This window comes from Orcinus orca, chromosome 17, assembly GCF_937001465.1.
Source record: "Orcinus orca chromosome 17, mOrcOrc1.1, whole genome shotgun sequence".
Taxonomy (NCBI): Eukaryota; Metazoa; Chordata; class Mammalia; order Artiodactyla; family Delphinidae; genus Orcinus; species Orcinus orca.
The window spans coordinates 54,709,511-54,737,385 of record NC_064575.1 but is presented as its reverse complement, the minus strand read 5'-3'; the positions used below and the strand labels follow the sequence as shown (position 1 = coordinate 54,737,385).

At 34.8% G+C, this 27,875-nt stretch overlaps 1 protein-coding gene across 14 annotated transcripts in view; it reads right to left on the bottom strand.

Moving 5' to 3' along the window:
* The window catches only part of RIMS2 (regulating synaptic membrane exocytosis 2), a 635,932-nt gene that overhangs the window by 278,155 nt on the left and 329,902 nt on the right, over nt 1-27,875 (bottom strand). For all 14 annotated transcript variants that reach the window (XM_049700520.1, XM_033438139.2, XM_004275317.4 and 11 more), the window contains one exon: nt 15,346-16,271. In XM_049700520.1, the coding sequence (XP_049556477.1) occupies nt 15,346-16,271 (926 nt within the window). The remainder of the gene's footprint in view (nt 1-15,345; nt 16,272-27,875) is intronic.

The following is a 27,875-nucleotide window of genomic DNA, read 5'->3' as shown; positions in this document are numbered from 1 at the left end:
GTCACAAGTAATGCTACTACTGATAAAGTAACATAGTTTACAAACCAATTTTTAAAATAGAGTAAATCTTAAATTAGAATAATTTCAACTTTGCATCTATATTAATGTAAATCTCAGTTAATGTCTTAAGTAAGAGGGAAAGGAAAGGAGTAAAACTACCAAAAGAAATTAGAAATTGCCCATCAGTAGGAAAGCATTAAGGCCTGAGTATGAATTATGTTTCATATTGTAAAAAATGTTTGGGAATTGTTGATCTTTATTATCAATTCACATAACTAATTTCATCAGATGTAAGACAACATTGATTGCTTTATGTATTACCAAGGGAAAAAAATAAAATGCTGCAATTCTGTCCTAATTTCGGAGATGATAAAACTGTGGGGAAAATGTGTAGATTTGATGAAATACTATACTTAATCCCAAGAGCTACTCAAAGAGAATTATGAATCAGAAGACAAGAATCAAAATCCAGGCCATGAACTGGATTATGACCTGAAGCCAATCATTTTACAAAGCGAACCATTTTGCAAAGATCCTTTCCCTTCTAATACAGTGTGATTAGTGAATAAAAGACTGATTGAATAACTATACATGATAACCTGCTATGGTACCACTACCACCCTAAGGTACTTATCCAGAATTGAGGCCTCATTTCAGGTTTTATTTAATAATAATAATGACACTTATTGAGTACTTACTCTGTGCCAGGAATTGGGATAAACACTTGAGTGGATTGTATTTTCCAAAGGTGGCTACACCATTACATACCCCATTCCACATGTTCTTCTTAAAATGTGACAATGACATCCCTCTACTGAGAGGACAATGTCTATATTCCCTCTCCTTGAACTCAGGAAGATCTAGGACCAACAGAGTGTGGTAGAAGTAACACTTCTGTCTTCTGAGGCTAGGTTTAAAAGGACAGCATGGTTTCTTCCTCAGTCTCTCTCAGGACACATACCTTGGGAGCTGTGAATCTATGTGTAAGAAATACACATATCTAGAGAAAAACACAAAACCACACTAACTAGTCGCCATGAAAATTTATAACCACTAATTCCAGGTCAGTTCTTATTGCTTCCAGGTAATTGTACTACATTTCCTTAATTCATTATCATCTCCATTCTCCTAGAAAAGAATTTCATATTTTTTCTATCCATAGAACTTTAACCTCCTCCCCTGATCCTGATTCTCAGATAATGGTCCTGCTACCTTTTCCATTTCCAGAAAAAAAGAAAAAAATTAGATGAGACATTCCACGCTAAATATGGTTTAGAACCAACCATATTTATCAAACAACATGCATCTGTTTTCTTATTTTCTGCCTTCCTTCCTATTATTATAAACACACTGCTCCTGTCCCTTTAGCAAGTCATCCCACCTACTAATGCACTAAATCCTATCATCTTTCATTACTTAAGGATAAGGTTCAAACAATTGTCCTCTCTCTCTCCAGCATCAACAAATTTCCCCTTGCTATCACTGCTATGAGAACACAGACATGCTGTCTTATCTCCTGTCTTTTAAAAATCCCTCTCTCTAGCCATCAATTCCTTTTCTGTTGTTGTTCCTCTCTACAGCAAAACTCCCCAAAAGAGCTGTCTGTACTATTTCCGATTCCTTCCTTTCCTTTATTTCTTGAGCCCACTTCAGACTTCCAACTCCACCACTACACTAAAAGTGCTCCTGTCAAGGTGACCAACACGAGCAATCTGTTCCTGCATTGCTAAATCTAGTGGTTAATGATCAATCAATCCACATCGAATCTGACTCCTAAGCAACAACTGACACAATCAATACTTCTTTTTTTAACATCTTTATTGGAGTATAAGTGCTTTACAATGGTGTGTTAGTTCCTGCTGTATAACAAAGTGAATCAACTATATGTATACATATATCCCCATATCCCCTCCATCTTGCGTCTCCCTCCCACCCTGCCTATCCCACCCCTCTAGGTGGTCACAAAGCACCGAGCTGATCTCCCCTTGAAATCCTTTCTTTAGTTGGATTCTGGGATATCACTTTCCTTCTGGTTTTCCCCCTACTTCACTGGCCAGTTAGTCTCAATTTCTTTGGCTGGCTTTTTCTCATCCTCTTCTAATTGTGGGAGTATTCCCCAGGTTAATCCTGCAATCTCTTCTTTTTCCTAGAAACATACTCCCCTAGTAATCTCTTCCAGCTGCCTGGCTTTAAATATCATACATATATTGATGACTTCCAAATGTATGTATCCAAACTTAACCATGCCAGTGAGCTCCAGATTAGTATATCTGCTAGGTTACTCACCACCTCCACTAGATATCTAATAGGAAAATTGAACAATATGTACGAAACTGAATGGCTGATCCTCCCTGCACTCTCCCAAAAATCTGTGTCTGCCACAATTTCCTTGTTAATTAATGGCGACTCTTTGCTTCAATTTGCTTAGGCAAAAATCTTTGCAGTAATCCTTAACTTACTCCTCTCTTACTGTCACACCCATCTCTAAACCATCAGAAAATTCTGCTGCCTGTACTTCCAAAATATATCCAAAATCTGACTACCTCCCTTCACTTCCACTACTACCAAGTTGGTACAAACAACCATTGTCTCTCATTAGGTATTGGATTAGCCACATAACTGCTCTCCCTGAATTCATCTTTGCCCCTCTCAAATCTGTTTTCAACACAGCATTAAGAGTACTCCTCAAAAGGTAAATGAGATGAAGTCATCTGGTTTCTCATCTCATTTAGAATGAAAGCCAAAGTTCTTGCAATGACTTACAAAGCCCTACATGATCTGGTGTCTTACTACTTCTTTGACCTCAGGAAATTTGCCTATTCTTTGTTTGTTTGTTTAACTGTTGTAGCCTCTGGCACACATAGAAGTGCCTGGAACACAAAAATTAATTGAATAAATTTGTTGATGAACTAAAATATCAAGTCGTCATTTTCACACTTCTTTATGCAGTGGAGTCTCTTTCCTAACAGAACTCCCTAATATAAAAGTGATTAAGAGCAAAATTTGGTTGAAACAAAGTGGAAGATCCCTGATAGTCACCCATGCTCTCTGACCTTCTTCAGCAGTTCCTGAAACATTACCACAGAAATCTGATGCTCTGGTTTTGGTATCAGGGTGATGGTGGCCTCATAGAATGAGTTTGGGAGTGTTCCTTCCTCTGCAATTGTTTGGAAGAGTTTGAGAAGGATTGGTGTTAGCTCTTCTGTAAATGTTTGATAGAATTCACCTGTGAAGCCATCTGGTCCTGGACTTTTGTTTGTTGGAAGGTTTTTAATCACAATTTCATTACTTGTGATTGGTTTACTCATATTTTCTATTTCTTCCTGGTTCAGTCTTGGAAGGTTATACCTTTCTAAGAATTTGTCCATTTCTTCCTGGTTGTCCATTTTATTGGCACAGAGTTGCTTGTAGTAGTCTCTTATGATGCTTTGTATTTCTGCGGTGTCCATTGTAAATTACAGACCAATATCACCGATGAATATAGATGCAAAAATCCCCAACAAAATACTAGCAAACAGAATCCAACAACACATTAAAAGGATCACACACCATGATCAAGTGGGATTTATCCCAGGGATGCAAAGATTCTTCAATATACGTAAATCAATCAATGTGATACACCATATTAACAAATTGAAGAAGAAAAGCCATATGATCATCTCAATAGATTCAGAAAAAGCTTTTGACAAAATTCAACACCCATTTATGATAAAAACTCTCCAGAAAGTGGGCACATAGGGAACCTAACTAAACATAATAAAGGCCATATATGACAAACCCACAGCAAACATCATTCTCAATGGTGAAAAACTGAAAGCATTTCCTCTAAGATCAGGAAAAGGACAAGGATGTCCACTCTTGCCACTATTATTCAACACAGTTTTGGAAGTCCTAGCCACAGCAATCAGAGAAGAAAAAGAAATAAAAGGAATATAAATTGGAAAAGAAGAAGTTAAACTGTCACTGTTTGCAGATGACATGATACTATACATAGAGAATCCTAAAGATGCCACCAGAAAACTACTAGAGATAATCAATGAATTTGGAAAAATTGCAAGATACAAAATTAATGCACAGAAATCTCTTGCATTCCTATACACTAACAACGAAAGATCAGAAAGAGAAATTAAGGAAACAATCCCATTCACCATTGCAATAAAAAGAATAAAATACCTAGGAATAAACCTACCTAAGAAGGTAAAAGACCTGTACTCAGAAAACTGTAAGACACTGATGAAAGAAATTAAAGATGATACAAACAGATGGAGAGATATACCATGTTGTTGGATTGGAAGCATCAATATTGTGAAAATGTCTATACTACCCAAAGCAATCTACAGATTCAATGCAATCCCTATCAAATTACCAGTGGCATTTTTTACAGAACTAGAACAGAAAATCTTAAAATTTGTACGGAGACACAGAAGACACTGAATAGCCAAAGCAGTCTTGAGGGAAAAAAACAGAGCTGGAGGAATCAGACTCCCTGACTTCAGACTATACTACAAAGCTACAGTAATCAAGACAATATGGTACTGGCACAAAAACAGAAATATAGAACAATGGAACAGGATAGAAAGCTCAGAGGTAAACCCACGCAGCTATGGTCAAAACTAATCTATGACAAAGGAAGCAAGAATATACAATGGAGAAAAGACAGTCTCTGCAATAAGTGGTGCTGAGAAAACTGGACAATTACCTGTAAAAGAATGAAATTAGAACACTCCCTAACACCATACATAAAAATAAACTCAAAATGGATTAAAGACCTAAACGTAAGTCCAGACTCTTAGAGAAAAACATAGGAAGAACACTCTTTGACATAAATCACAGCAAGATTTTTTTTTGATCCACCTCCTACAGGAATAGAAATAAAAACAAAAATAAACAAATGGGACCTAATGAAACTTCAAAGCTTTGCACAGCAAAGGAAACTACAAACAAGATGAAAAGACAACGTCAGAATGGGAGAAAATATTTGCAAATGAATCAATGGACAAAGGATTAATCTCCAAAATATATAAACAGCTAATGCAGCTCAATATACAACCCAATCAAGAAATGGGCAGAAGACCTAAACAGACATTTCTCCAAAGAAGACATACAGGTGCCCAAGAAGCACATGAAAAGCTGCTCAACATCACTAATTATCAGAGAAATGCAAATCAAAACTACAATGAGGTATCACCTCACACCAGTTAGAATGGGCATCATCAGAAAATCTACAAACAACAAATGCTGGAGAGGGTGTGGAGAAAAGGGAACCCTCTTGCACTGTTGGTGAGAATGTAAATTGATACAGCCACTATGGAGAACAGTATGGAGATTCCTTAAAAAACTAAAAATAGAATTACCATATGACCCAGCAATCCCACTACTGGGCATACACCCAGAGAAAACCATAATTCAAAAAGACACATGCACCCCAATGTTCATTGCAGCACTATTTACAATAGCCAGGTCATGGAAGCAACCTAAACGCCCATAGACAGATGAATGGATAAAGAAGATGTGGTAAATATATACAATGGAATATTACTCAGCCACAAAAAGGAACAAAATTGAGTTATTTGTAGTGAGGTGGATGGATCTAGAGACTGTCATACAGAGTGAAGTCAGAAAGAGAAAAACAAATATCGTATATTAACGCATATATGTGGAACCTAGAAAAGTGGTACAGATGAACCAGTTTGCAGGGCAGAAATAGAGACACATATGTAGAGAACAAATGTATGGACACCAAGGGGGGAAAGCTGGGGGTGGGTGGTGGTGGTGGTGGTGGTGGATGAATTGGGAGATTGGGATTGACATGTATACACTAATATGTATAAAAGATAACTAATAAGAAACTGCTGTATAAAAAATAAATAAAATAAAATTCAAAACAAAGAAAAAGAAATCTGGTGCTCCATTTGGCATAGTTTTTAACACATTGAGTCTATTTTCTTTATTTTTGAGAGGAAATTAAAGACCAGAAAGTTAAATAACCTTCCTAAGATTACAATGGGATCACTGGCAAAGCCTTGAAAAGAACCTGGTGTGTGTATTTTCAACCCATCGCTCTAATATACCATATTGCTTCTCTCTAAAAAAGGATAATTAATAAACCTATCAACCACATTAGCTCCTCAAAGGCTTACTAATTTCTTAAGGAAAGGAAATGTCTTTCTTCATCTTTGCCCCCCTCCAATGTCAAGCAGTGACTGGCAAACAGTCAGTTCTCCATAAAAACTGTTCTTACTGACATAATTGTTATACACCAATGTGTAGAATGACCACCTATCCCCATCCGATACCTGCTTTGTTCTCCTGGAAAATTCTATTCAACCTTCAAAACTCAATGCACATAGCAACTCCTCTGTAAAGTCCTTCCTGATAAGTCAAGGTAGAATTATCGATACCTTCTCTAAATTACATCGATGTCTCGTATTAAATTACTTCATATCTAACATATTGTATTCCTCTTGTTTGCTTACATGCATCTCTCTCGAGCAGAGATCACGCTGTGCTCATCTTACACATAACACTTAGCACAGCATAAGGCACACAATAGGCATGAAATACATTTTTTTCCTACTGATTAAACAGAATTTGAGAGTGAGGTTTGAGAAAATATCGGTATTATAATCTGTATCTTATGGAAGTTTAAGCAGAAATATGCTTTCTTTCACATCACCATATGTTTCATGAGTTAAGCTAGATTCTTACCAAACTCATCATATCTGAAACCTAACAATTATTTCTCTTTAATGACTTTTGCATTATTATTTAATTCTAATTTTCATTTCTCTTCTGCTAATCTTTACTTAGCATTTATAATTTGAATATCAATCATTTGATTTGGGTCTTCACTCTTACAAATATTTTTAAAATCATGTTTATACAATTTTTAACTACTGGAAACCACTACAAAATAGAATAAAATCAGGAAAAAATATTAGCAAATGGTAAGCATGCTTTCCTAAATCAATATATTTTCATAATAAGACAATGAGTTTTAATGGGCTCTATCAGTTATAATTCATAAAACTAAATAACTATGTTATACTTTTTTCTGAACAAATTTAAAAGCTTTCCAACACCTAAAGCAGTCAAGGCTACTATTAATAAATAGCATGTAAATTCAAACATAGAATGGTGGCATTAGGTACTTCTAATACTAGTTAATATAATTCAAATTGTGTGCGGTAATCAAGCTGATATTAAAAGTCTTGCATCATGGGGAAATTCACACTTAAATACAATCTTAATTTCATATAAAGTCTACCAAAAGGGAATCTGCAGGGGAGGGGATGAAGGGGAATGGGCATTTGGTTGTACAACATATTTTCCTTTTCTGTGAGTTCTCAAGGTAGCCTACTATTAAACAAAAAGTACCTACACTAGCCCTTCTAATTTTCTAGCGTTAGAAGTATTTAATTAATAGAATCTGTTCCTCGATATGTGATTTGAACAAAATAGATTTATATTATAACGGTGGGTTGGATTAAAAGAAAAGGATACACAATTTACGAGACTACCTGAAATATAACAAATCTTGACTGAAGGCACCACACAAAAGTGTCAAGTGCATGAAGTGGGGGTAGATAACAGAGGAGCAAAAGAGAAAGAGATGGGGAACAGGAAAGCCTCAGTGGGAAGCAGAGAGATACAGAGAAAAAGAGGAAGGACAGAGAGGGAGACAGAGCACATGGTGGGGGCATATGAACCAGCTCAGCAAAAGGGTAATAAAAGAAGCAAAGTGCAATGACAAGTAATTTTTCCAAATATAGGTAAGTATAATTGGATCACAGAAACAACTGCAGTTGTCTCAAAATAAATTAGATGAAGACTATTTAGCCAGCATTTAGTTTATTTTTGTTTACTATTTCATTCAAATAAATCTGTCAAAGTGAATGTCAAACTTCTCAATCAATAGAAGTTAACCAATGGTCAGAATATACTATTGATACCTACATTTGAATATACTTGCTTGGCCTGTAATTCAAAATCAAAGTTGTCTTATTTAAAGATGGTACACATTTTCACTACAAATAAATGTATTCCAATATAGCAGTTTGGTAATATCAACACCACAAGTGCATTCATTTCAGTTTTTAATAAATAAGCAGAAAAGGGAAAAATTTTATACAGCATACCTTAAAAAGCATTTATTATTTTATATAATATTTGCAAACGAATATGTGAATCAGAGATCTTAATTCATTAATGTTACTGATATTTTGGAGACGAAAAGTTTCCTTTTGAAATTTTTATTTTGTGCTAGTGGCCATTTTACACTATAATGGAATCCCTCTTTTGTGCAGAGTAGCATTGCATATGACAGAAGATAAAGATAAATCAACTAGGAGACTTCTTGCTATATTTTGATATCAACATTTTTAAAAAATGTTTTGCATCTATTGGATATAGTAATCACTTAAGTAGCCTGTCAAAAGTTTTCTCAAGTAATGAATTGTCCTATTAGATTCCATTAAAATGTTAGTCTTGAGAAACTTCCTGAAAGGACTGTTACAAGTTAAATGCTTATTTCCAGCTTGTAAAGATTCTGGGAGGCTATGTGATCTGGGTAAGGTATGCATATCAAAAGGAGATAGTAAATGAATGACTAGTTTAATTTTATTTGAATTTTAATGCAAATATAAAGATGAAGCATAAAAAAAGTCAACACCTTAGAAAATTTGATGGTGTTGTGAGGAAAATGTTATGGGGAAATGAATGTTGTTATAAAGTAAATAAAGGGTTTTTTTCACATTTTTTAGGCATTAAGCATGACCTACCTAATGCATAAGATTATATTCACAATATTTTTTGATACGTACTCTGAGAGTGCATGGCGGATGATCACTAAAGATGGAATACAGTTAAGACAACTTAGTTAACAGTTTCCTTTTATCATTTTTATTACATAAACATTATGGCCATACTAATGAAATTCTACTTAAAAATTTTTTTTACAAACTGTTGCCCCCCAAACTTCTAATTTATCCTTATTTCTTTCTAGTTCCATATGCATATCTCATTTTAACATAGCAGATATAACTTTTAATTCAGCTTCTAAAATAAGTTTACATTATAGCCTGGATAATCTTCCTTGCTACCATAGCCTCCATAATTATCAAAACTTCAAATAGACTTCTCCAGTTTTGCACTATTATAACCCTTACAATGAACACTTTTGGCAGGCATAATTGGTTCTCTACCCAACAATTACTTCCTATCCCCTTAGAACTATGAACTCTAAGCCAATCTTGATAATTCTAACTCCATTGCTAGCGATTAGTTAGGAACTGGCATGAGTAACAATTATGGCCCAAAAAACACATGAAGAAGTATACAGAAGAGGCTTCTAGAAAAGTTTCTCTCAGTTTCAAATGGGTATTTGAGTACAGGATACTTAAAATTGTTATATCCCTCTTGTAAACACAAGGGGACAATACTCAGAACAAAATCTTAGTGGATGTTGTTGTATACCACCCGTATGAACCCCTCAGAACTGCACTAATTCCTCAAGCTGCCCCCAAGTGTTGCATGCTCAGTGCTCATAGCTGAGTCCTTTACCCAAGAAGTTATGCTCCCTCCCCAGGGGGCAGCCATATGGAGCCCTCCTGGCCCCTGCCTCAGTTAGGTCATCTCTGAAGATCTACACCAGCTTCAAACTCCTGTGGGATTGGTTGAGGTATCTGTTCACAATTTAACTTCCTCTTCAAAGTCTTTCTGCCCTTATTCCCTCACAGGTGTTGTTACTAATTTATCAAGTTCTAACAGTGGTAATTACAGTAGTCCCCAAACAGACAGATTTGGCATTTGGAAGAACTAATATTCCTCGGCCTGTGGGATTAAGGACTATCATAATGGGGACTACCCTGGCGGTCCAGTGGTTAGGACTCCACACTTCCACTGCAGGGAGCATGGGTTCGATCCCTGGTCGGGGAACTAAGATCCCGCATGCCGCATGGTGCAGCCTAAAAAACAAACAAATAAACAAAAACTATCGTAATGGGCCAACTGGAAACCTCTGAAAATACCCTCCCCAACGGGTAAAGATTAAATAAAAAATAAGGATGCATCATCCTGCATCCTTATTTTTTATTTAACACATTACATCCCTGTTTTATTTCATTTTATATTTTATTGAAGTATAATTGACTTGCAATATTGTATTAGTTTCAGGTGTACAACATAGTGATTCAATATTTTTATATATTACAAAATGATCAACACAGTAAGTCTCATTACCATCTGTCACCATACAAAATTATTACAGTATTTTTGACTATATTCCACATAACACTCTATGAAGAAGAAAATTACACAACTGAACCCCGCCTGAGTTCCAGACTCACAAAATCATGATAAAGGAAGAACTTCTGGCTCAGTGGCTTGTAGTGTCAACTAGTTCTTGGTACAAAAAAACAAGTAGAAGCTTGGATGAAATTGTCAAGAACAATAATTGCATGGCTGTGGAAATCAAACAAAGCTACATTAAAAAATTGAGAAAAATGCTAGAGTTTCAGAAAATAACAACAGAAGTCTGTTACCTTCTTACCTGGAGCTGCTCCCACAGCCCCCTTCTGGTATACATACATAAAGGATCAATAGTTTCAGCAGCACAAGGCTGGCTGGGAAAACCAGCAGCTTTGCTACTTGACTTGGGGTGGGGTGAAAATCCATGGCTCTGTCAGCTAGAAGAAGCAAACCCAATAGGAAAGAAAGAGAGAACCAGCAGCTTAGCTAGCCTCAGATTGCAGTCGCACATACGGTGAATAGCAGACCAGCCAGAATTTGACAGGGAAGCCCTGGAAATGAGAAACCCACAGAAAGAAAACTTGATAAACTCTCCACACATATCATACTGACTAGGAAATTATACCATGTTCAGGGTAGATCCTGAGATACTCCGGTAAAATGTAAAATCCAAGCAAGTGACTTGAAAACTAGCTGAACTCCGAATGTGTCCCCAACACTACACACAGATTGATTAGCAGAGGGTGAAAGCCTTAAAAGCTGAGAATATTTGATCACAATTTCTGTCCAAATCTCTAGCTGGCAATTAGACTATGCAGACACAGCAGCGACCCATCGGAAGGTAAGCCTCTTACCACCAGAAAAAACTGCAATGACATATGCAAAGTACTGAGAGAGGGGGAAAAACTCTGTCAACCAAGAATCCTATATCCAAAGAAATTATTCTCCAAAAATAAAGGTGAAATTTTAAAACTTTCCCAGATTAAAGCAAAACAAAAATAGGCATATGTCTTTTATACCACAGGATCCAAGTACCTAGCTTAGTGGCTGGAACTGGCTCCTTAAATTTGCTGAATCAAATATATAAAAAGATATAATTTATTGTCACTTATTATTTCTTTGAAAAAATACATAAAGTTTAAAATTAGAAACATATTTCCTGTTTCCTCAGTAAAATTTGGAGACTTGCCCCCTCTACTATCTCAAGAATAGGATATGAGGCCCAAATTCTAGGTTAATCAAAACCTAGGTATCCTTAATAACAAAGCAAAGGGCAATGGTCCCATGGGAAATAAAGTTTTTCTTTAAAAAATTCTCAACATGTATAGAGTAGGATATGCTGATATAAAGTGGCTTTTACAATCATCTGTAAGAAAAAAATTTAAACTTGATTGAACTGCTGACTCTTTGAACATTGTGTGCACATTCACGCATGCACACACACACTTTTAAATATGTGTACTACTGTGTAAGATATAATCATATCTATTTTAAAAAATTTTTAAATTTAATTTGTTTTTTTTAAAGCAGGTTCTTATTAGTTATCCATTTTATACACATCAGTGTATACATGTCAATCCCAATCTCCCAATGCATCCCACCACCCCCCCCCCGCCACTTTCCCCCCTTGGTGTCCATATGTTTGTTCTCTACATCTGTGTCTCTATTTCTGCCCTGCAAACCGGTTCATCTGTACCATTTTTCTAGGTTCTACATATATAATCATATCTAAAATGCATTTGGTTTGAAGAGACTGAAATGTATTCCATTCATACTCATTTATTCTAAACCTAGAATTTTAGCATCCTTTTGTTCTCTTTTAGTTTCCTTTTTTTGATGTCCTTCATCTTACATACAGTCTAACTTTTCTTATCATCTTGATCATTCATTAAAGTTCACAGTTTTCATGATCTTACTATTTTATTCAACAATCCATTCCATGAATTAAGGTAATTATATATTTCAAGACTTGGACAAAAGTATCAGGAGCATCTTAGATCCCTATGAAATGAAACCTTCACTTATATTTAATTAGATCCTCTGTTGAAAGAGTTAACAACATTCTTGCACTCTAGGATTCCATGCTTATTGTGTCAGGCTGACTTTATTTGCTCCTGAAAGAGATCTTTACCAACCTAAGCCCTACAAAAAGAGGCAGATAAGCAGTACCAGGGAGAATGGGGTTAAGGATGGCAATAATTTGAGCTGCCCTTTTGCTTTGAAACACATCTCCCCATATCCCAAGTAATTCCTCAAGAAGCCCTTCTCATGGATACATCCTAGAAAGGAAAACAGACAGCTCCAAGTTCAAGCTAACAAAAACAAAATTCCATCCTACGTACAATTTTCTTGGATGAGTCAGCTAGCATAAATGCAGTCAAATTTTCAGCACAGTTCTTACTCCTGTTCCACAAAGCTGCAATTCTAGGGTGATAGGAAATGCTTTCATAGTTCATGTTTCATACTCTAGTACTATAATTATTGATATTTAATATCTTTTAGTTGAATGATATAAAGAATGAATGAATCTACTGTATACTTCTCAAAATACTGAAATAGACTTAGACCCAACTTTTATGCTATTTCAATGCTTTTGTAAGTCAAATAAAATTGGTTTGTAAAACATTTGTAACACCATTAGGGTATTTGCTCTGATATGCCTCTTACCAATTAATAGCAATATGTCCTTCACAAAGCTTTGTATTTTTCTATACATTGAACCAATTTCATCATTAAAATTTTAAAGCTATTCTAAATAGCAATATCTAGGCATCATCTACTATATTCTAGTTCAATTTAACAGAGACTTCAATGTAAGTTAAAGGTTAACGTTTCCTATTTACCATACTAACTTCAACAACTAGTCTATAATTTAACTCTGCTTTTAATTTTTCATGCAGCTAGCTAAACACCCTCTCAAATATCCCACAAACTGAAATCTGAAATATTTTTCCCTTGATATATACTAGATATGTTTCTTGGATACTAAGTTTTCCATTAAAAACAATCCTTTTTCTTTTTTATTTTTATTTTTTTATTTTTTATTTTTTTAACATCTTTATTGGGGTATAATTGCTTTACGATGGTGTGTTAGTTTCTGCTTTATAACAAAGTGAATCAGTTATACATATACATATGTTCCCATATGTCTTCCCTCTTGTGTCTCCCTCCCTCCCACCCTCCCTATCCCACCCCTCCAGGCTGTCACAAAGCACCGAGCCAATATCCCTGTGCCATGCCGCTGCTTCCCACTAGCTATCTACCTTACTACGTTTGTTAGTGTGTATATGTCCATGACTCTCTCTCAATCCTTTTTCTTTAGGCAAATGCTTAACATAGTGTTTTATCCATAATTAACAAGGAAATATTTTTGCAACTAGAAGGAATTACTATCTTAAACATTTTACATGTTGCGATTTATCAAGAAACAAAAAACTCTCCTTTATGCCTATTTGTAAATCTACCTTCTGGCTATGCACTTACAAATTAATTTTGAGTTAGTTTAGCTTCTTAATATGCTTAGATATCTATCAGGTGTATTGTGGTATTCACCAAAATAAATTACAGAAATATTATAAAGTTAAAAAAAAAAATAAAAACATGAGAAGTATACAGTTAAATATTCAACTGATTTGGGGATGAATAAAGAGTTTCTAGGGTTAAAAGGAATGGGAAAAAATCACCAAATATGCAAAGACTTAGCTATACTAAATTCAGTATTTCCAAATGACCAAAGAAAATTAGTAGCTAAACATCAAAATGGGAAATACATTTGGAACAGATGACAGTTAAATGGGTTAAATTCTAACCATACAAAAATATCTTATAAACCAATAAGAGCAAAACTAATTAATACCCAATAGGACAATGGGTAGAAGAAATAAAAGCAATGAACAAGACAATTCATAGAAGAATATATCAAACACCAATAAACATACAAAACATTCATCTTCACAATAAAATTCAAATTAAAATGACAGATACTATTTTTTTTTTTTTGCGGTACGCAGGCCTCTCACTGTTGTGGCCTCTCCCATTGCGGAGCACAGGCTCCGGATGCGTAGGCTCAGTGGCCATGGCTCACGGGCCCAGCCGCTCTGCGGCATGTGGGATCTTCCCAGACCGGGGCACGAACCCGTGTCCCCTGCATCGGCAGGCGGACTCTCAACCACTGTGCCACCAGGGAAGCCCGACAGATACTATTTTTTGTGGTCTATTCAAATGGCAAAAATGTGGTTTATCAAGACTGAAAACTCAAGCACATCTGACAGGAGAATGGAGTGTTATAATCTTTCTGGAGAGCAGGTTGGTAATCTGAATTAAAAGTTTAAAAGAATCAAAGCACAAATATGTATTTGTGAAATACTCAGAAAACAGGCAAAAAATTATGTATAAAGATAGCCATTATAATATTATTTATACCAGCCACTGGAAGCAACTGCAATGACCCCAGATAGATGAATAGTTTGTGGTACAGCCTTATGATAGAACATCAGTGCAGTCATTTAAAACATTTCTGAAGAACATCTAAAGGCTTGGAGAAAAGTTAATGGTATGATATCAACTGAAAAAAATCAGAATACAAAATTATATAGTATGATACCAATTTTGTAGATTTGTAAAATACACATGCATTGGAAAAAGGGAAGAAAATACAACAAAATATTAGCAATAGCTATATATGGGGGAAAGGATTGTGGATAGCTTGTATTTCATTCTTTACACTGAGCAATTTTTCAGATGTTCTATAGTAAACATATTGCTCCTTTTAAACGGAAACACACAAAAAATGGTATTTTTACAACTACAGCTAATAGGTATTTTTAAATATGCCATCAAGTGATGCAAGAACATTTTCAGAAACAAAGCAAAAACCAATTCTTAAAAATGTCAGTAGACTTTTCTACTACATGAATTACCGAAAATATTCACTTTTTATAACTTGAAATTTTCTTCACATAACCAGCATCATTAAAGAACTTAAAAGTAAAAGTAGAAATGTCTAACAATTAAATGTCTACTCAGAAATACAACCTAAAAAGAAAACCCTTATCTAATGAATTACAGGAAAATGTGTGATTAGAATATAGTTCTTACCTTTTTCACTTACACTTTCACTTTCAATCTCAACATCATCGCAACTTGTATATTCCGGTGTAGAAGCTAATTCCTCCTCTGAACTGCTCAATGAAACCTGGCGCATTTTACCTCCTTTCTTTGATTTATGAGGCTTTGGTGGTGGAGGTCTCACTGACTCTGACTGGTCAGAACTGAGAGAATCGTTCCTTAACATTGTTTCCATTTTTTCACGTTTTGTTTTCCTTACAGCAGAGCTAGGATCTAAGTGCTGTTGTTTCCTTAGCGAGTCAGTACGTCTCATGTCTGGTCTATCAATGGGTATTGGACTCCTCCGGGGGGTAGGAGGACTATGGTTTGTGGTCCTTTGTGGATAAGAACTTGGTCCCTGAGCCTCTCGAGTTCTTTCCATTGAATAAGATCGCTGATTTTCCATGGCAGCTCTACGTTCAGATACAGATCTTTGCCTTGATGGTCGTTCCATCCTTAGCATAGAAATCCTGGAGTCTTCCAGTTCAGCATTTGCTAAAGAAACATCACTGTGCCTTCTCTCATGCCTGGCTCGTGACACTTCAGCATGGATACGCATTTGTTCTTCATAGGGCTGTGGCTTTACTGGATAACGGGCCAAATTCGGATCACTTCGATAGCGTGCCTGGTATTCCTCCTCTCTCCTTTGTCTTTCATATTCATCTCTGCTCTCTGCATCCTCATCATCTACAATATATTCTTTGGAATGTCTATGACTTCTCCTGTTGGAGTCCCTATAATTTATATGATCAGACTCTTCATAAAACTGAGGTTCACGTTGAGACCTCCTATCAGCATAATCTGATGGAGATCTAGGCATCGCGCTGTCCGAAGTAGCATACTGTGAATATTCTTCTCTTTCTTCCCTTTGGTCGTATCTTCTATTCTGATCTCTGGACACTGATGGACTTCGTTTCCTAAGTAACCAAAGAAAAAGAATGAGGAAAAGAGCAGAATTTAGGCAATTCACATTTTACTGATTCACTGGCAGGTTGATGGATAAATTCAAATACTTCTTTTGCTCCTTTTTTTAAAATTTCATTTAAAAATCAGACCATAACAAAAGTTTTACTAATATTCATTTTATTCAGTTCAAATAGGAAATTTAAAAGGTACTTTTAATATGCTTCTTAAATGCCTGGCACGCCCATATGGAATATACATTGGTCCTGAAATTAGATAATCAACATCATACTCTACTGCAGCAAAAGAACTTTTATTCTAATTTCTTTGCTTGGCTCAATACACTGAAGCTATCTCCCAATTGTTATTCAGAAGCTTAGAAAAATTCCATCTTCCTTTCTCTCTATTCCTGACACCTTGATTTCATAGTCACTTGAAAACCTGATGAAGCCAAACTGATCCAGCTCAAGAGTTGAATGCTTTCAACTGAAACTAAGGGCTGGCTCTTAAAAATCATTTTTCATTCAACATCTACCTAGATCACTCCTAGTATCAGTTCATCTAAATCTTCATCTTATCATTATATCTCCAATCTTTACTGCTCTAACTTGAGATAATCAATTTAAATAAATACCAACTATAATGATTTGTTCATTTAAAAAAGAAGTCAGAAAGATCTGCTATTTTTATTCCATTTTCATTAAATTAAGGCTAGCTCCACGACACTTCTCTGTCTTCACAGCTGACTCCTAATATGTCCTTACAGACCCAGAAGAAGAGTGTTTGTTAAGTTTTCAACCTGCCCCTCTAACACCAGTACAATCTGGTAGAACTTGCAATCACACATCATACTCTTTGCCAACAAAATATTCACGCTGTCCTCTTCTCTGGCACAAACTCAGATAATGGCAATCACTAGCCACGAGAAGCAATGGAACTGGAATCCTGAAGATGACAGAAAAGGTTTAGAATAACTGTTACAGAGATTTTGCCAGGACAAATGAAATAGTGGGGTCAGATGAAGTTAAAGATGACCAAGATTAGATAGCTCAGTTGAGAATTTCTTAGACAATATTTTCTTGATTCCAAAAGAAAGAGCAGAGAAAGGATACACATGGAGTGACCCAACCCAGCAGCAGCATCATTCTCCTCTCAATCCTCTTTTGTATCACCTAGTCCCTTTCCCCCATATCTGGAATGCAGTCTGCTAATGCATCAGTTAGGGTTCCTTAACAGAAACAAAAGTCACTCTAGGTTTTCCAGGGAGTCAGCGTTTCAATATAGAAATCAAAACTACACAACTGTTGAACCTGCTAAGGAATGAAGGTCAGAGAAGATAATGCTGTTCTTAGCCTGGAGAACCAAAGACAGGGTTCTCAAAATGGTCATTAGGAAACTGCTGTGAATTCAAAAAGTCTTGAGGAATTTGCCACCAATTACCTCAGCTGCCTACAGCATTAGGGTGGTCAATTAAAAGGAGTTTCATCTAGGAGCCACTAAGACTTTCACATCTGCCTATCTGCCTGCCAACAACTCTGCTTGACAATTATGGTTTCTATAACTCTTCTACCTTTCAAATCTCACACATGTGCATTGCTAGGGTTGACTCTAACCTAGAGCCATAAAGGGAAAAGTACTGCAGTAAATGAAGGAGCTGGCCTGTTCCCTTAAATGTTTTATGATTAAGCAAGTGTATGCGCTTTTTTTTTTACATTTACATATAAAACATTTAGGACTTAATTACAAATCTTTTAGGTTCCAATTGTTACATAATACCATAGATTCCTACAGTTTAAAATATACAATCAAAACAGAGCACTCAAAATAAATTATACAGTATTAACCTACATAATATCCTATTTATGTGTCTGTTATGCATAATTCATTTTACTTTTTGTCATTATTTTTATACATATGAATAAAGAAAAAATACTCTAGTATGGTAGCAATGTATCATGAAAAGAACACTAGAGTTAAGGGATCTGGGTTTCTTAGTCCTACTTCTGCTATTAACCAGTTACTTGAACCTATAAAGCCATTTAATCTTTGAGAGTCTGTGCTTTAAAGTGAGAGACATAGATTATACACATTAACTCAAATATTATTTTAACAAATATGTATTAGGTAAGAACTAAATGCCGCACACTATAATATAGATTAGGAATACAGGAATGATTAAGAGATGACCCTTATAAGAAGCTGAATGATTCTAAAACCTTCTTTCATTTCTTAGAGATTATGATCTTATAATATTGATACCACAACTTCATCAAGTTAATATGCCTAAATGAAAGCTTAAAGCATCGCAAAAAATAAGGATGCTCTTATCAAGATGTAATTAACTGACTAGTGCCAATTTTCAATATACTCACATCTCATTAACTAGCTACTTAGTACTAACTATACTAAAAATATATATACTAACTGAGATAAGTGAGAATTTCTCTAGGGAACTCTAAAGAATAAGCAATTAAATTAGTTCCTTCTCAAACTGACCATCTAACATCCATTAGATTAGATGTAGAATTTATGTTAGGAATCCAAATTCATTTCAGTATGTTTAAAATAATATAACAAGTTTTTTCAATCTAAGTTAATAAATATATTTTCTCTAAAAATGTGTTATTCATAAATTTAATTTAATATAAACAAATTGATACTGTTTCAAGAGTAAGGCTAGTGTTTCTCAGATTTATATGGTACATAAGAAAAGAATTTTTTTAATTTCATTTAGAGATTGCTTAATAAAATAAATTTTAATTTCCTTAAAATTCAGTGTGGACTGAATAGGAAATTTTATAGCTATATATAAGCATATGAATTTTGGAAACATAATAAAAAAGGAAGTAAAATGTGATTTGCTAAATGAAAGCAGTATTATTTCATTACAATAGGCCAGTAAGAGCAGCTCATCAGCTAGAGCTCACTTTTGTGCCTTTGTGTTTCCCCAGCATATTACTACTCATCCTACAGACAATTACCTAACTAGTGTTCTGTACTGTCCACTAGACTTCAAATTTTGAACCAGAAAGGGCTATGTGTAACAAACCTTTGTACCTCCAGTATTTATTCAGTCACTCAACGAATATTTATTTAGTGCTTACTACGGGCCAGGTATGATTCTGGTTGCTGGAAATGCAACAGAAAAATGACACATAAGGTCTCAGCCCTCAAGAAGTTCTTTCTAGTAGGGAAAACAGACAGTAAGCATATAAACAAATTAAGGTAATTTCATATAGTAATAAGTCCTATAGAAGAAAACTGAAACAGGGTAAAATTACAAAAAGTGACTGAGTGAAGCTACTTTCAATAAGGAAGTTCTTTCTAAAAAAGTACATTTGAACTAAGACCTGAAGAGCATAGTTACATGATATGTAGCCCATTTATATAAAACATACAGCTTTGCTGGAGAAGTTTTGGGTATTCTCATTAAATTGCTATTCTTTTCTTTTCTTTCCCTTATTATTATTTTTTTTTACTCAAAGCTGTTTTATAAAATATAAATTTACTGAATTCTTAATTGTTATTTTATTGAATCTAGGATTTTCCAGGGTAGTTCATCTCTAGAACCCATCTAAAAGCAGTCCACTAAGCCTTTTTCACATGCTCCTCCCTTTCAAAAGATTTCATGCTCCCAAATGAGTAAACTGTAATTTACCATATTTGGTAAATACTTCATTATATTTTATTTCAGTTGAAAGTCAAAAGAAAAACAAGCAGACTAAATCAGAATGAATGGACACTGGTTTTACAATATTATCAAAAATACTTACATGCCTAAGATTGTTAATACAAATTAATCTCTAAAATGTGGAACTTAAAGCCATACAAGAAAGTGAAGTAAAAAATTACAGAAAATGTTCAGGGAAAAATTGGATATTTTGAAGGACGGTCAACTTAATGATGGCCTTCTTCCTCACTGCACTTCTTCCCTAGGTAATCTGACCCATTTCTATCCAGAAATGTCTATAATACTCCTTAAATGTTAAGTTTCAAGAGAACAGGCAACCTGGGTCTAAGGAGGATGGCAGATAGTAGGTGCTCAATCTTCTGAATTAAAGAACCGACCGATTAATTCTCCCTTAGATTATCTCTACTTTTCATGGCTTGCTCTCTTTTTCTGTACTCAAACCCACTGATGTGCTAAAATAGTCTAGATCTTCTCTTTCCCCTACTACTCCCATGGCAGTAATAGGGCCTTAAGTGCAATGAAGAAACTACTATTATTAGTAGTGTAATTTATCTCTATTGTATGTTAATTTGGCTTTTGTTGAACTTCAGACTATTGTTTATAAAATGACTTCTTTGGCAAAAATTTATTTTGAGTGTCAATCCCTTTAGAACTAAACAGTTAGAAAAAAATCTCTTTGTAAATTAGGGATTTCTAGTAATACATTTAACATCATGCTGGGTATGGACAGAAATGGGGAGAAAAAAAGCAACACTTCATTCCTGAGGAATTAACATAAATTTTTGAAAGTAAATAGGGTAAAAGTGAATATAGTGAAACTTTATAACACAGGAAATATATATTCCATTGTATTGATAAATAAAAATATTCATTATACAGTTCAATTCTAAAAGAAATTCTATTATTAATTAGACCTTAGCAAGCTATTTAAGTGCTTTTTAAAGATCATACCTTAGGAAAACTGAATCCAATATTAAATCCAGCAATCACTTTGTTCTAGAGATTATAAAATTTGCCTGAAGCATGTGAATCAGACTGTAGATGCTGATTTGTACTGGATTTAAGTAAAAATAGAACACTGGTCATGATTTCTGAAATTGGGATGACTATTGTCACTGTTCCTTAACATAATTTCTGAAATTGGGATGACTATTGTCACTGTTACTTAACTCTATGCTTTCAGGTAGAGTACTTGATAGTATATTTATTAAAGCCATGTTAGAAGCAAGGCAAGATTTTATTCTAAGAATACTCTTACCAAACAATGATGAATCTGCTATCAGTTATTCTAAAATATTCAAATACTCATCAAAACAATTTTTACCAGTCATATCATTAATTATTTCATATATACTTTCTTAAACTTAAAATTGCTATATATCTTAGACACTATATTATTTCAGAAACTGAAGAAAATCCATGAAAATATAAGTACTATATCTCTAACCTTTATTTTCCCTACTGGCCTTTATAAGCAGGCCCTAGCATTTATTATTATCAAATGGAAAACATTTAATATGAAGAAGAATATAGTGATAATCTGTACACTTCTCTGGACAATCATAAAGCATTTAACAGTATTTAACCCATAAATTTTAATTCAGAAGAATGTAGCAATTCATCTAAGATGTTATACTTCACTTAATCCTTCAAAGACCCTTAGAAATTAAAAGGCAGAATCCAGAATTATGACTTTTTTAGAATAAAATGTATTTGTGACATTATGTAGTGCCTTAATTTTCACTCCTATTCATCAATCTCTAGTTCTAATATATAACAATATCAGTATTATATTCACTTTGTATTTACCTAATATCTGTTCATCTTACTTCTCTTTATTAAAACCTAGGTTGCTACAATTATTTTCTCTTTCACCATATTATAGTGGTCTTAACTGGAACTAGTTTATAGAAAAATCACATAAAGAAATGTCCTAAATCTATTATTATTATTTTTACTTTTGGCTGTGTTGGGTCTTTGTTGCTGTCCGCGAGCTTTCTTTAGTTGCAGTGAGCGGGCTTCTCATTGCGGTGGCTTCTCTTCTTGCAGAGCACAGGCTCTAGGTGCACAGGCTCCAGTAGTTGTGGCTTGCGGGCTCTAGAGCGCAGACTTAGTAGTTGTGGTGCATGGGCTTAGTGGCTTCGCCGCACGTGGGGTCTTCCCCAACCAGGGCTCGAACCCGTGTCCCCTGCGTTGGCAGGCAGATTCTTAACCACTGCCCCACCAGGGAAGCCCCTAAATCTACTTTAATCAGTAGCATTTCTTGTTCACTGCTTATAAGTTTTTTGTCATATGGACTAATTATTCAATCTATTTCTAAATATTCTAGCTGTATATTCACACCCACTCCATTATAAATGTCTGATTAGACATAATAGGTTGAGCAAGAAACTCTACCAATTAGTCTCTTTAAAATTCCATGTCTAAAAATCATATTGACAGATAGAGAAACTCCAAATTGAAAGATTCTTTCCCAATTAAAGCCACTTTTGACAATTTCCCAAAGGCAGTCTCAATTTATATACTGTATACTAATTCATGATGTTTTTAATATTAGTTTCTATTTTAATATTTACAATCTTTAACATCCTATGTGTTTGTGTTATTATACTACCTAGAATACTGACCATATATACTATAAAATAATCATCAAGTTTCTGAAAATATAATCCAGTAAACATTTGAAAACATTTACAAGGACAGTGAAAGGTTACGTGGAAACTTAAGTTTTAATATTCATATATTTTTAACTCTTAAGACTTATGCAATTTTTAAGAATCATAATGACAATGAGAGAAGAGTGAAGAATTTGAAGATTACGAATTTCTGTAAATTCAAATCTATGTTATTACAATTAAGCACTACCTATATGAAAATCTCTTACTCTTGTTTAATTAGTAGAGATTATTAAATAATTGTCATTTTATATATAAAAGAATAGAAATGACATTTGAAGAGTCAATAATCTGAAAAAACCTCCAACTTTTTAAAAGCTTAATAAGGCATGATGTTGCTAAATAAATTGAAATACTTCATTAATTCAATTACAAAATGCTAGCCATACAGTTTAAACATAACATTGCAATCAAATTCTGAAATTTGAAGCTGTTGAGACACATTAAATCAAGGATTTAACAGAAGCATACGATCCTGTAAAACATAAAATATGTAGGTTCTATTCCTATAATTCCTACAAAAAGGAATTTTTACAAATCAAACAATTTATATTCATCATAAAACATGTAAAAAAAACAATCTTTTTTTACATTTCACAGTATTCAACACATTTTTATATTTTTACCTTTCGCTCAACCAATGCACATCTGTCGAGCATGAAGCATCATGTTGACAAAAATACATCGGCACTATGCCGGGCAGTGCTTTCATTTAATCCTTCTAGCTCTAGCAAAATCATAGGAGCCATCCTTAATCAGATGATTTGAAAGTCTCTACTTGCTCACAATCACTTTATTTCAAAACTCAATTACCAAAAAAGTTACACATAAAACAAAACTCATTCACGGATGGAGTCATAAAATCCTCTAGTGATGGGACTGTTAAGAAAAAGGTTATTCCTTAATGCCGTTACTATGTGGCTGTATATAGCTCAGGTCAAGTAAGAATGTACCCTGTAAGAAGGATTATGGTACTTAGCTGATTAGAGCCTCACAATACTGAACACCAGATGCATCCTACATCCAAGGCATTTCTGGGCACTATACTTAAAACGGACATATTCAAAAATTGTAAAGCACATTCTCCTATATGAATTACAGTATTTCTAAAATAAAAGGATTTGTTGTGTTTGCTATTGATGTCTACCACACTGCTTTCACTATAAAATGTAGAGTGATAGTAAAAGATGGAGATGGTTTAACAGGTCTACTCTATCATTTCTTTTCAATTATTCAGTAAGAAGTTTCCTAATCTTTACTAAAAAGAGAATGCTCCCCTAAAGGCGTAACGAAACATGAAGTAGCAGTTTCTGTAAAAATTTAATTGAAAATGTGTTCCATGAGCTAAGAATTGGTTAGACACTGAGTTTAAATCAAGCTTTGCTCACTTTATTACTTCAACGCCTCTATTCAGTCATGCAAAAAACTAAAAAATAGGAAAAAAAGATAACACCATGGATTCCTTTCTACCAAAAGCCAATTACCTAGATGTTAATGTTATACTTCTGAGAATTATGTTTAAGTGATTCCAAATAAACTTATATAAAACTGAGAAAAAGTCCGTGTTTGAAGAGTAGGGAGAGATGCGAAAGTAGTGTGCTGTGTTTTGGTCTCCCAAATTTCAAGTTTAAATGAGGGTTTAGGAATATGTTGTAGCACCATTCAACTACTTATGCAGTATTCATCTACAGAATTCTCTCCTAAAATGTAGACCTTGGAGACATTGGGCACAAGGGGAGGGCAGGGGGAGGCAGGGTGTGGGGAATAGGGACAGATAAAGTCATTTTTACCCTCTGAGATTCCTAATACAGACTTCTAGACTATTCAAACAGAAATGCAATAAAAATTAGAAATGCAAGTTAATTCATTTTTATAGAAATATTAACCAATAATAAAATTCAACCACTTAGACCCCACAGTTCATTTCAAACTGAAAAAAAAAAAAATCCACATAGTATTTTGATTCTTCCAAGCTGGTAAGTCCAGAAGATTTCAGAAACAATATTACAGGTGATGCTATGATAGCGAACTGTCTTCTTTACTTTTCCTTCCATTCACTTTTACCCCTTCAGTGAGCTCTTGGCAATGTGTTCCCAATGGTAATGCACACTCTGCTGCCCTTCCTCTCTCCCATTACCCTTGCTTCTAGCTTCTCTCAGACTGTCCACCTCAGACTGTCTTTCGTATCATTTCTAGCACCACTGCTGCTTTCTCTTTACTCTCTACAGATTGTTCTATGGCTCCAATTTCTTCTTCCCCACCCTTTGAGAGTTATTGAGTTGGCCAAAAACTTCGGGTTTTCCATAACATCTTAGGAAAACCCCGAACGAACTTTTTGGCCAACCCAATATCTTGTCCTTTTTCAAACTCTTTACTTTGACTTTTTTTTTTTTTCAATTATTTCCTAGATAAGTACTTCTTATGCATTCAAATTTATGAAGGTCCAATTTGGGGTTTAAAAAGTTTTCATGAGAATATTACAATTTTAGTATCCATTGACCACTTCAGAAATACAAAATAACAAAAAGATTCTGTGAATCAGATACCAGCTTAAATTAATTTTATTTTATTCATGATAATATTTTCAACTTATATTTGAAAGATGAAGACCTAGTACATGCAAATCTCTAGAAAATGGTGCACAAATGATGCTCCCTTATAGTAACACATTGGGCCACTCCCCTTTCCCCACTATCCCTCCCAAAATTGCTATGTCAAAAAGAGACACAAAGACTAGGAACCATTCTATACTAGAAGGTAATTTGAACCTGTAGTAATTTTATTTCCCTTCTTTAATGTGCTCTATCGAAGTCTATGGCAGCCTTAGAAACAATCCTACAATAAAGATTCACTGGAATCAATACAAAGAAGTACAATGAGCAACATAGAAGACATAAAAGAGGGAAAAAAAGAATAAATAAGTTTATCTAAACTTCCATAATCATCAGAGAAAGGCCCTAGAGTTATTTTGTTCTATTTTCCACCGAAAAATTTATATTCTTTTAATATTACTGCCCCTCTACTGAACTTCAATTATTGGTTTCATACACTTGTTCCATTGTCTCCTCCTATTTCTATTTGCTCCAAAGAGGCAACAGATTTTTGGTTAGGGCCTGCAACTATAGTTATTCAGAGAAGAGAAATATTTTCCTGTAAAATGAAACAAACATATCTAGAAGTGTATATCGAATTTAAAAAGAGATGCTGTTTATCTGCAAATCAATCATGCATATAATTAATTTTCATCTTAAGGGTTTATTTCCTTATTCAGAAAAAGAATCATACAGTGTTTTAAAATATAGAAAATACAGGTCAGTGGTTTTAAGGAGAAGCGGCATTTTCTGTCTCAGTTAATGGTTATTCTTTCCTTCTAGTTATTCATCCAATCCATGAGGAAATTCTGCTGCATCTACCTTCAGAATATATCCAGAACCCAAACACTTCTCACCAACTCCACCAGTACAAGCCTGATTTAACCAGTATTTCTGGTGTGAATTACTGAAAAACTTCCTAACTGGTCTCCCTGCTTCTATTCTATACCCCTTCAGATCAGTCTCAACACAGCAGCAATAATGTACGTCAGATCATATCATTAACACGCTTGAAACACTTCAGCAACCCCCTATTTTGCTTACAAGGCCTATAGGATCCAGCACCCACTGCTCCCTGTACTCCTCACCAGCTACTCACTCAGATCCAGCCACGCTGGCTTCCCTGCATGTTTTCACTTAAGACCATTGCTCTGGCAGCTCCCTCTGCCTGGAATGCTGTTCCTCCAGATATCTCTAGAGATATCTAGTCGGCTAGTCAGTAGAGAGCTTCCTCAATTCTTCCCTCATATCTCACTTTCTCAAAGTGAAACGTGGTCTCAAGGAGGCCTACCCTGGCCACCCTACTGAATACTTCAATCTCTGTCTCCACCGCCACCCTCCAAATCCCAATCCCGTTAACCTGCCTTACTTTTTAAACTTTTTCATAACATTTATCACCTTCTAATTATGATACATTTTTTTATCCCACTTTTTATTCCCTGGATTTTTTTGAAATTTTGAATTTTATTTTACTTATTTTTTTATACAGCAGGTTCTTATTAGTTATCCACTTTATACATATTAGTGTATACATGTCAATCCCAATCTCCCAATTCATCACACCACCACCACACCCCTGCCACTTTCCCCCCTTGGTGTCCATACGTTTGTTCTCTACATCTGTGTCTCTATTTCTGCCCTGCAAACTGGTTGATCTGTACAATTTTTATAGGTTCCACATATATGTGTTAATATACGATATTTGTTTTTCTCTTTCACTTACTTCACTTTGTATGACAGTCTCTAGATCCATCCACCTCACTACAAATAACTCAATTTCATTCCTCTTTATGGCTGAGTAATATTCCACTGTATATATGTACCACAACTTCTTTATCCATTCGTCTGTTGATGGGCATTTAGGTTGCTTCTATTACCTGGCTATTGTAAATAGTGTTGCAATGAACATTGGGGTAAATGTAACTTTTTGAATTATGGTTTTCTGTGGGTATATGACCAGTAGTGGGATTGCTGGGTCATATGATAATTCTATTTTTAGTTTTCAAAGGAACCTCCATACTGTTCTCCATACTGGCTGTATCAGTTTACATTCCCACCAACAGTGCAAGAGGGTTCCCTTTTCTCCACACCCTCTCCAGCATTTGTTGTTTGTAGATTTTCTGATGATGCCCATTCTAACTGGTGTGAGGTGATACCTCATTGTAGTTTTGATTTGCATTTCTCTGATAATTAGTCATGTTGAGCAGCTTTTCATGTGCTTCTTGGCCACCTGTATGTCATCTTTGGAGAAATGTCTATTTAGGTCTTCTGCCCATTTTCGGATTGGGTTGTTTGTTTATTTAATATTGAGCTGCATGAGCTGTTTATATATTTTGGAGATTAATCCTTTGTCCGTTGATTCGTTTGCAAATATTTTCTCCCATTCTGAAGGTTGTCTTTTCGTCTTGTTTGTAGTTTCCTTTGCTTGGCAAAAGCTTTTAAGTTTCATTAGGTCCCATTTGTTTATTTTTGTTTTTATTTCTATTCTTCTAGGAGGTGGATCAAAAAGATCTTGCTGTGATTTAATTCAAAGAGTGTTCTTCCTATGTTCTCCTCTAAGAGTTTTATAGTCTCCAGTCTTAAATTTAGGTCTCTAATCCATTTTGAGTTTATTTTTGTGTATGGTGTTAGGGAGTGTTCTAACTTCATTCTTTTACATGT